Source organism: Rattus norvegicus, chromosome 10 (genome assembly GCF_036323735.1).
Source record: "Rattus norvegicus strain BN/NHsdMcwi chromosome 10, GRCr8, whole genome shotgun sequence".
NCBI lineage: Eukaryota > Metazoa > Chordata > Mammalia > Rodentia > Muridae > Rattus > Rattus norvegicus.
In genome coordinates, this window is record NC_086028.1 from 31,717,106 (window position 1) to 31,727,730 (window position 10,625).

The 10,625-nt window shown below is 44.1% G+C and overlaps 1 protein-coding gene across 2 annotated transcripts in view; it reads left to right on the forward strand.

Annotated features, from left to right (window-relative positions):
- The window catches only part of Timd4 (T-cell immunoglobulin and mucin domain containing 4), a 36,102-nt gene extending 30,112 nt beyond the window's left edge, over positions 1-5,990 (forward strand). The window contains exons 7-10 of one of the 2 annotated variants that reach the window (XM_039087154.2): positions 92-182; positions 3,003-3,042; positions 3,930-3,949; positions 4,895-5,990. In XM_039087154.2, the coding sequence (XP_038943082.1) occupies positions 92-182; positions 3,003-3,042; positions 3,930-3,949; positions 4,895-4,962 (219 nt within the window). In that variant the 3' untranslated portion in view covers positions 4,963-5,990. Of the gene's footprint in view, positions 1-91; positions 183-3,002; positions 3,043-3,929 lie in introns of both variants that reach the window. The other variant, XM_039087155.2, reaches the window with a different exon arrangement.
- Positions 5,991-10,625: the final 4,635 nt, after the last annotated feature.

Here is a 10,625-nt window from a genome sequence, read left to right on the forward strand (position 1 = left end):
CATTCGTGAGATGAGATGTGTCCCAAGTTACCTTTCAGAAATGATAGTACTGAGCAGCCAGAGGTCAGTCACTTTGTCCGTGTCTTGGCAGATTGAGGACAGACAGACCAACATCTTGATCATCGCCTGCTGTGTGGGGTTTGTGCTGATGGTGTTATTGTTTCTGGCGTTTCTCCTTCGAGGTAAGGTGGGCAGGGCCAGATATAACTGGCCTGCAGGGATGGCATTTGTGGGTGGATGACAGAGCTGAGGTGACTCCAGGAGTGTCCTGGGAGGAGGGTATTTCTGTTTCCCCCTCTTTCCTTTTGTCTCCCAAAGGATCAGTTCTCTCACTGTCCTCACCTGAGCTGTGGGGGCAACAGGTAAGCTCATCACCACCAAATGGCTTTGTGTGTTTTCCTCCTGGTAAGGCTGACACCTTGATGATGAAAAATGAGACCTAGAGGACATTCACTGATAGGGCACAGATGCTTGCACAAGTTGTGCCTGATTTGTTTTGTCTTTGTTACTGCCTTGTGTAAAAGGGCCTGTTGTTACCTGTTCCCTTTTCTTTTCTTTGTCTACTTTTTCCCCCCAAGACAGGGTTTCTCTGTGGAGCCCTGGCTGTCCTGGAACTCACTTTGTGGATCAAGCTGGCCTCAAATTCAGAAATCCACCTGCCTCTGCCTCTGGAGTGCTGGGATTGAAAGTGCATGTCACCATGGCTGTATACTCACTTTTAAAAATTATTTATTTATTTATTTATTTGTTGGTTTGTTTTTCTGTGTGTGTATGTATGTATGTATTTATCTGTGTGTGAGTGTTTTGCCTTCATATATGTCTGCGCATCACATGTGTGCCTGGTATCCTTGGAAACCAGAAAAAGGCATAAGATCTGTAACTGGAGTGACTGACAGATAGGAACTATCATGTGGTGCTAGGAACTGAACCTGGATCTGCTGGAAGAACATCCTGTGCTCCTAACCACTGAGCAATCTCTCCTGCCCTGTTACTCCTTTCTTACAGTTAGAAGCACCCATAGGTCCCTATCTTATATTTTCAAGAAGTGTTACAGGAGTAAAACCACGAGCAATCTTGCTGGCATATGTACTTTTAAAGCAGGCTTGCTTAGGGACCGCAGATGGCCTTCAGGTGAGAGAATCCTGAGAACTGGTTTGCCAACGCGTCACGCATCCATGCCTGTACTTTTCAGGGGACAGGGCCTAAAGTTTTTTACGAAAATTCTGAAGTTGACCTATGATTTACACTTTCTCAACTTCAAAACACAAACAGAAAACTATAACCACTGCAAAATGGAGCTATAAAATAAGCATTATGGTTTTCTTATAAAACCCAGGCACACGGCAGGTACCCACGGCTGTTGTAAAACAGAGGGAAATTGATGCTTTATGGCAGCCAGCCATGAGATGAGATTATTCTCTATTGAACCTGTCCTTGGAGAGTGCTGCAAACGCTATCTAGAACTTTCTAGAGGCTTGCTGTTAGCACTCATGTGAAGTCATCCATGCTGTTTTGAATGATTCTGGGTACATATCACAAAACGTGCTTTAAAACTTGAATGAGGTGCTAGGGAGGTAAGTTAATCAGTAAAGTGCTTGTCACTGAAGCATGAGGACTCGAATTTGAGTCTCAGAACCCATGCATTGTGGCGTTTGCTTGTAATCTCAGTGCTGGGGAGCCAGGGGCTGGTGGTGGATCTCTAGGGCCTTCCAACCAGCCAGCCTAGCTCATTAGCAAGTTCTAGGCCAGTAACAGATTCCTTCTCACAGAACATGGTAGGCAGAGCCTGAGGAACAATGCTCAAAGTTAACTTCAGGCTTCCACATGCTTGTACATAGATATGTCCAGATACCTGCACACACATAAAGGTCAGTACAAATATGAATATTCACAGAGATGCATGCGTACACACAAAGTCCGATAACTTGAATCTGTGCTACTAAGTAACTCAAAGCGTTGTTCAACCCACATCAGAGAGGCTCTTCTTGTAGCAAATGGTAAATAACAAGGAGACCCACAACTGGACAATGTGCAAAGTGAGACTCTGGAGCATTCAGTCTTCAATGGGATTTTATCCAACCCCTCCCCTCAGGGCTCAGGGATCTATTGGGAAGGAAAGGTTATAAGAGCCAGAGGAAGTGGGTAACTCCAAGGAAACAGAGTATTTCAGACACAACAGGCCTAACACCCTATGAAATCACAGAGACCATGACAGACTGCACAGAGCCTGTACACTGCATGCTCAAGGCCTGGACAAATTCAAGCTGCACAACATCCCTACCCTGAGAAGGGCAATACACACAGAGTCCCACTCCTAACCCAGAAGCTATTGCAACTGATACGTGCTGGGCAAATCTGTTTTCTCCAATGGAGTGTCACTGGATAGAGCAACCATGCTCTAAGGCAGGCCCCATGCCTGGGGAATAGTTGGCCAACACAAAAGTGTTTTGCTTGTTTGTGTGTATGGTGTGTGCGTGTGTGCGTGTGTGTACATGTGTATGTGTGCATGTGTGCATACTCTTTGTTTTGTTTATATTTTTTGTCTTATTGCTTTTTGATTTTCTCTTTTTAGTGTTTGTCTGTTTTGATTTTTATTTTTGTTATTGTTTTCTGTGTTTTTTAAAGAGATGGGAGAAGGAGGGAGGGAGGGAGAGAGAGATGAGAGAGAAAAGAGAGAGAAGATGAAGTTGGGTGGTTGGGGGTTAGGGAAAATCTGGTAGGATTTGGGAGATAGAAAGAAAATGATCAAAATACTTTTTATGGGAAAACATTTAAAAATAAAAGTGTATTAAAATTTTAACAGCTTTACACCACAATCAATAACATGGGAGCAGCTTTGACATGAACTGGTTGGATTGAGGGCCAAAAGCAGCAAATATCAACCAGGGGAAAGAGAGACTGTCTTTGCCCATGCTAGTTTACTTTATGTGTAAGGGGATGGGCTTCTCCCTGCAGTTCACAAAGCAGCTCTGCTCACTCACATCAAGGCCTTGTCTTTTCAGGAAAAGTCGCAGAAGCCAATTGTTTGCGGAGACACAGGAGGTAATTCATCTTGCACAACCGATTGTTGTGTTGATTATACAGCCTGTTACACAGGATTAGATACTACTCAGTGGTTTAATGACTTGTGCTTGTGTTCTGATTAAACACCGGGTTGGAGAGACATGGCACTACAGGCAGAAAAAGAGATTTAACTCCCATTAACCTCTGTCTCAGTTAACACTACATATGTGTACTGAGGAAGGCAGGGAGCACTAGTGGAAGTATAGCATGTAGAAGAAGATGAGGCTCGCCGTTGCATTCTGTGCTTAAAGCTGGTTCAGCACTGAGTGGCTCATTTTAACAGCACATTGTTTATGTGGAGTCCCTGAGAAAAGCTATAAAGCTGGAAACTAAATAAAGTGTTTGCAATATTATTCCTGGGGTTTGGTTCCTTTGCCTCATAGACGAGCATGTTTCATGGCTTGCTTTGATTTTGCAAGAGTCTATGAAGAATGTCTGGAATTAGATTTTGAATATCTGTTCTGTTTATAGCTTTTAGGGGAAAGAAATGAAAAGACTTGGTAAAAAGTCTCTGTAATAATTAATTGCATCGATACCACATTGTTTATTAACCAGGAACCAATATTAGGTGGGGAATCTGAGGCCCTACCAAGTGATCCTGAGTTCAAAGCTGGGGATGATGTCTCAGTTTATCAATGGATTTAGATCTTGATTTCATGCTTTCAAACCAGGTGCAATCTCTTTATTGTAAAGGTTGGCAAAGCCCTATGTGCTCTATAGCCTCAGTTTCCCCACTTATAGAATAGGAGGCTTGGGCAGGATGAAGTCTGTGTGTTTAGCCTAGGTTAGTGGTGGTATAGCTTACCAGGTCCAGTGATCTTGCTTTTTTTGTTTTTTTTTTAATCTGCCTTCTTTTCATTTTACAGGCCAGACAACACCGAAGATAGTAAGAGTGTCCTCAATGACATGTCACAAGGGAGGGATGATGAAGACGGGATCTTCACTCTCTGACTTGACACATTTACTTAGGATTAAGCATAAGGGACAGCACTTGAATTGTCAAAATAAGTTTGGGGAACTGTAACTTTCTTTTAAAGTCTCACTCTGTTTACCGATGCTGTGGGTCCTGCCTCGTTGTATCTTCTCACATGAAGGTGCTCTAGAGACACATCTTCCCTGCCTAGTGCTTTAGTCATCTCTGTAGTTTTCTGGCTAGATGACCTTTCACACTGGGCTTGAACACTGTCAGTGATGGTGAACCCTTTGCCACAGCCCTGGGAGCCCCTTTAGTCTCCCAGCAGTAGAAGGAGTTAGAAATAGCCAATGTAAAAATCTCTTTTCAGCCAGCATCCGTTTTGTTGGTGGTAGCTGAACCCAATTTACACAGAGCTCATTTAACCTGTCTGTCTTCTTGGTATCTAAGTTTTTTTGTTTGTTTGTTTTGTTATGATATTAACTTCTCATTATATTCAAGTATCTTTAAAGCTGACCATAGTGCTGTCTGAACTCTTGCCAGAGAGATTGGGTTTTAGAAGCAGTCAAGTGTCCATCAGAGCAAGGGTGTCAATGACAAGGATTGTGCACACTGAAGCTATCCAAGTAAATTCCTCTAAGTATAATTCATTTTCCTGCAGTGTAGGAAGAACACATTTGTTTTAAAACTTTAATAATTACTAGTACCATGAACCCTGAGAGAGATGGCTGTTGAATAAATGAATGTAAGAAAGCATATGTCTGAGCAAGGATACTCTGACTGCTTGCTATGGGAAGCTAACTAGATCTGAAAGACATTCTCAGACATTATCCTTATGCTCAGGGCAACAGTATCATTAAAGGAATAAGCCTCCAGTCCCATAGCTAACTCACTTTTGTATTTCCACTCCCTTAACAGCACCTTTAAGAGGCAACAGAGACTGTGAGATGGATCAGCTGGAAAACGGAACTTGCTGCCAAACTTGATGACTTTAAGTTTAATCTCTCGGACCCCCATAGTGGAAGGAGAGGTCCTGTTCTTGCAAGTTTTCCAAATATGTGCCATAGCGTGTACCTTCTCATATTATATACATGTACACAACGTAATAAAATAAAACATATAGACACAAAAAAGGCAAACAAAATAGCCCCCATGGTATAGCCTAGAGATCTATTACCCTGTTAGTTGACATGGCATGATTTGATTGGGAAGAACCCACTCCCAGCCCTCTCACAGACATAGAGGAGCGCAGTTCATCCTATTGTATGGAGCAGGAAGGATGGGAACCATTAGCTACAGAGCAGCAGCTACTTCTCTTCTCTTTTACTCATCCTGAGGCTAGTGTAAGCTGCGGAAGTCTTGTCATTTAGAAACTAAGGCGTACTAGAGTCAAGTTCAGGAACATAGTATTGTCACTTGGAAAAGTAGAGGTTGACCAGATGTCTTAATAGGTAATCAGTTGTAGTACCATATGAGCCTATGGAAGCCCTCTTCCCATCTTAGCTCCCACTCCCACTCCCTGTCCATCTTCTAAGCCACTCCCACCAGCAGTTAACAACTTAAGTCTGACTAGAAGAAAGACAGGAGGAAGGTTCTAAACAGTATTTAATTTTGCTCAATGACTATTGTCAATCATTCTCCAATATTGCTCTCAAGATTCCTGGGTCAGACTGAGCAATACTTTTATGAACATCCATTGCGTTTTACATGTAGTTATGACCTCCAGAAGTCTTGACTGGAGGAACCCCCAACCTTAGGAGAATTCTGCAGTCAAATGAGGACTTTTAAAAATAGGAATCTCTGGGTTCTAGTCCTATAGAGATTCTTTTGTGGTTAGTCCCGGGTATGAGTTGAGCATCTGAATATTTTTTTAAGGACCCAAAGGAGTGCAACCAGAGCTATTTCCAGAATTTTGGAATGATCCCCTAGAGTTGCCACATGTTGCTGGGAAAATTGGAGTCTTAGAGTTCTTAGTGTGCTTAATAAAAGAATTTTTAAAAATGGACTCAAAAGGAAGCATGAAAACAATTTCATTGGAGGTTTTTTGTTGTTGTTGTTGTTGTTTTAATAATAAAAACTTACTAGACCTGGTAATCCCAGACATGAGCAAGCAAAAGCAGGTGGGTCTTTGTGAATCAGAGGCCAGCCTGGTCTATATAGTAAGTTTGAGGGCAGCCAGAACTACATAGTGAGAGTTTGTCTCAAAACAAACAAACAAACAAACAAACAAGCAAGCAAACAAGCTCTCAAATTCTAAAGCAGGAGAGTTATAAATCTCCATGGCTGCCTGTAGGAAGAAGAGAGTGAGGATGAAGAGACAAAGCAAAGACCTTTGAGTTAGGCCTGTGTGCAAGTCAGCCACGTGATGGGCAAACAGCCACGTGGGGAGATGGACCACCTTGTCTGGTCTCAATTGGAGAGAATGTACCTAGTCCTTCAGTGACTTGTGCCAGGGTTGGCTGATTCCCAGGGAGGGCCTCCCCCTTCTCAGAGGAGATGGGGAGAGGGGAAGGGGGTAGGGACTGTGTGTGTGTGTGTGTGTGTGTGTGTGTGTGTGTGTAAAGGGGAACCAAGAGGACAGGGGGATGGACTGCAATCAAGATATAAAGTGAATAAATAAACAAATTAATGAAAAAAAGAAAGAAAGAGAGAGGAAAAAAGAAAGAAACCTAAAGCAGTAGGGAAATGGGGTTAAGGACAGAGATAGAAAGACACAAAGACAATGTTACGCTTTTTGAGTAATTCAGATAAGTGAGCAGACTTAGGGAGCTACCTGGCTGCATCTTTATAAGTGACAGAGGGCAGGGGAATTCTGGGAAGGAGAAAAAAAAAGCTCATCCAAAAGGTTACTTTTCTTCATTTCTCCTTAGGGAGGCTTAAGACAAACCTGCCTTCCTAAAGGGTGGTCTCTCTGACAGGTGATTGACTAACCTAACAGGACCAGCTGTCCTGGGAGAAGGCAAAAGCTTGTCTCCACCAGAGGTGGATTCCATTCTTTAAGGAGAGAGTAGCATCTACCCCTGTGCCAGCCTGACTAATTTTGTCTAAGTACTTCAGACCAGCAGTCACTACTTCTGCTGAGCTTGTTAGACCTGTGAATTCTTGTCCTCATTCTGTACCTGCTGAACCAGAAACTGTAAGGGAAAGCCTGGGACCTGTGGGTTAGCAAGTTCTTACACAGTAATAGTGCCCATCAGGTGGGGTCTCCCTCTTTCAGAGGGGTGGCAACCTAGGATGAACAGAGGTTAGGGGCTTCCTGAATCAGCAGTCATGGGGAGTCCCCTCTCAGATGATCCACCTGGCTTTTGAAGTAGTTTGCTACCAGGACCCCACGAGCTATCCCCTTTTCCCTGCTGTTTTCTCCAGGATGTTTCTCCTCAGTACCAGCCAAAGGTTCCTGGCTCCTGACTTTCAGCTCTTAAATCCACATAGAAGAAGTTCTTCCTGGGGTAGATGACAAACTGATGACTTTAGCAGCTAGGCATTAGAGTAGAGGAATTTAAGGCAATGGTAAACAAGTATGTGCGTATGTCTGATTAAAAATATAAAAATTCATTTAGTTAAATAGGCCTCATGCGAGCAAACACATGGCTGTGGGTTAAGACGAGGAAGCCATCTTTAGACTGGGTTTATTAAATGGTGAGTTACTTTATAAACAAGCTGGGGATGTAGCTCAGTGGTAGAACGTGTGACTAGCCTGGACAAGGCTCTGGGTTACATATCCATATCTAGTGTTGCTTAAGTATACTAGAAGGCCTGGATTAGAGGGGGCTGTTGGTGTTGGTATTCTGTCTAAGCTCCACCCCCACAGCTACCCGGAAATAGGAAACAGCCAGGTATGCTTCGCCCCATGGTTGCCTGGCAACAGCCAGCTGTGCCTGACACTATATAAAGGGCTGCTTGTCCCCTCCTCCCCCTCTTACTCCTCTCTTCCTCCCCTCTTAACCCCCTCTTGCTCTTGTTCTTAGATGCTTTTGCCCCCTTCCCCACCCCCACTCCCCCCACGTGCCCATGGCTGGCCACCTTTCCACTCTTCTACTCTTCTCTCATTAAACCTCTCCCCGTGAAACCATGATGGCTTGGTGTTTTCTGTCCTGGCACAGGCTGAGATTTAAAACCTAACATTGGTGCCGAAACCCGGGATCGAACCAGGAACCCTAACAGTTGGTACAGTTTGTTTCATTCTCTTTGGGATGAACCGGTAACTGTGTGCAATCAATCTTCTAGTAGCTAGTTTGTGCTAGAACACACACACACACACACACACACACACACACTCTCTCTCTCTCTCTCACACACACACACACAGAGAGAGAGAGAGAGAGAGAGAGAGAGAGAGAGAGAGAGAGAGAGAGAGGAGATATTATTAAGGTGTTTAAAGTCTGAATGAGACAACAGACTGGAATGCTGTTGCTTCCCATTTCCACAAGGAAAGACTTTGATTCGAGGTGGCTCTTACCGTTGATGTGTATAGGGGAAGGCCACAATATAGCCATAAGATCTATAGCAACCTAGTTTTTCAACCTTGACCTTGGAATGAAATAGGTAACACAATTGTTAGATATCTGAACTGCATTCCAGACACTCAGCTAAGGATTTCAAAGCAGTCATTGAATCTGGAAGCAGTTTAGGGTGGCAGGCTTGTTATCCTGAGATGGGCTGACTCTATGTCAGGCTTCAAATTGGCAGTTCAGGAGAGTAGGCCTAAATCTCTGATTCCAAGAACTGGGCAAGTTCAGTCTAGTACAGGCCTCAGAAGCTGCCTTACCACCTGGTCTGAGGCAAGGATAATAGGTCAACAGCAGTTTCCAGACTTGTCCAGCAACAGCTTCCAGCCCTGCCCAGGCCTCAGCCTGGGCAGTTCTGGAAAGTCCTTAGAGATAGAAAGAACAGATTAAAACAGAAGTCACCTACCCCTCCCTGGACTTCCCCAATGTGCTTTAAATTGGTGTTTAAAAGATTTAAATACCATCCTTGTGGATGGTAGACCCCAGCATGTTGGATTTCTGCAGAATCAAACACTTTGTGTTTACATACTATTTGAGTCCAGGTTATCATTTCTCGATGAATCTTGGACCCTTACATTCCCTCATTCTGAGCTCAGAAAACTGGAGCATAGACGTGAAAGAACTCGGTAAAGGTCACATAGTCCAACCTCCAGCAGCAGAGCCAGGCCTTGAACCAAGCCTGGAGGACCCCATTGTCTTTTTGTTTTGCTTTGCTTTTTCTAGATAGGTTCTAGTGTGTTCCATGTTGGCTTTGAACTTGTTATGTAGGGAAGATGTTTTTGGAGCTCTGACTTTCCTGCCTCCATTTCTCAAGTGCTGGGTTTACCCAGTCCTCAAGCTTCCCAGTGAAGACTTTAGTTTATGGCTTCATGCACTGCCTCCCCAGCCTTGACCCTCATTGGACCCAAATGGACTTTAGTTTACTGGGGTCACTTGCAGTTTGAATGTATTGACTGCGTCTCACCCTGTTTGCGGCTCAGTCTTCCTTGTCCCCGTGTTATTGACTCAGAACCGAATTTGCATTTACAGAGAAAGCAGAGGAGAACCCGGCAGGAGCCTTAATGAAGCCAGGTGGGACACATTTAAATAGCAATGTGAGGAAGTAACTTACAAAGAGCTGAAGCCAGCTGTCAGCAGGCTTAATGAAGGGTTAACAGGAATTCTGCAACGGCTGGCTGGGGAGACTCTCTAAGTTGAGAAGTGGGCTCCCTGGGTGGACACAAGAGCAGAAGGAGGAAACCACTTGAAACCGTAGGACAGAATCTGTAAATAGAGTTTCATTTAGCTTTGTAAACCTGCTACAGTCTTTAAAAGGGGGCGGGGGGATGTCTGGAGTTCTCATTGCTCTGAGCATCAGAGGACAGCAGGGGGAACTGTTCTCAAGTAAAAGGAATGCTAGTGCTGTATTGAAGAAGCCTGGAGAGCACAGACAATTACTCATGGAACAGAAGGTTGGTGCAAGCGAAAAGGCTCTGTTCTGGACTGGTGCACATTATCCATATTGGAAATATAGTAGCTGGGCCAGGGACCCTTATACTGCTTTCCCTTCAAACCTTCATTCTCAGCTAGAGAAACCGAGGCCAATAAAGGGGGAGATGCATTGCTCTGGGCCAGACAAAAAGCAGGCTGATGCTGAACATTGATTTGAACTTTGTCCTCTAAACTCGAGTCTGGAAGTGTCATTAACTTTATTCTTAAACATTTTTCAAGTTATAAGATCTGCCTTGCAATTGCCAGCCTCCTCACCCCCATCCCATGTCCACCTAAACCCACTAGTCCATTATGCTCTTATTATGTGGTCACCCACCGCAATAATTCCTTTCCTAACTATACATACCATGCCATCTCTCTCAGCACTTTCTGACCCATGATGCACTGCTGCTTCCAGAGAGAACTGGAGTGTGAAAATGCATGGCCAGGGTGCTCTGTGACTCTCTTAGCCTCCTAACTTTGGGACTAATGTGTCTAGGTTTACCTAGGTTTTCCAGTTTCAAAATTCCTAAACCCAGTATGCTGGGAAAGCATCCTCTGACTTGTCCTGGGCAAACATTGATGACTGTTTAGTCTATGACTACACTAGAGGTCAGAGACAAGCACCCCTGATTCTTCTGTTCTGACTGACCATGTTGGGTCTGAGGGGT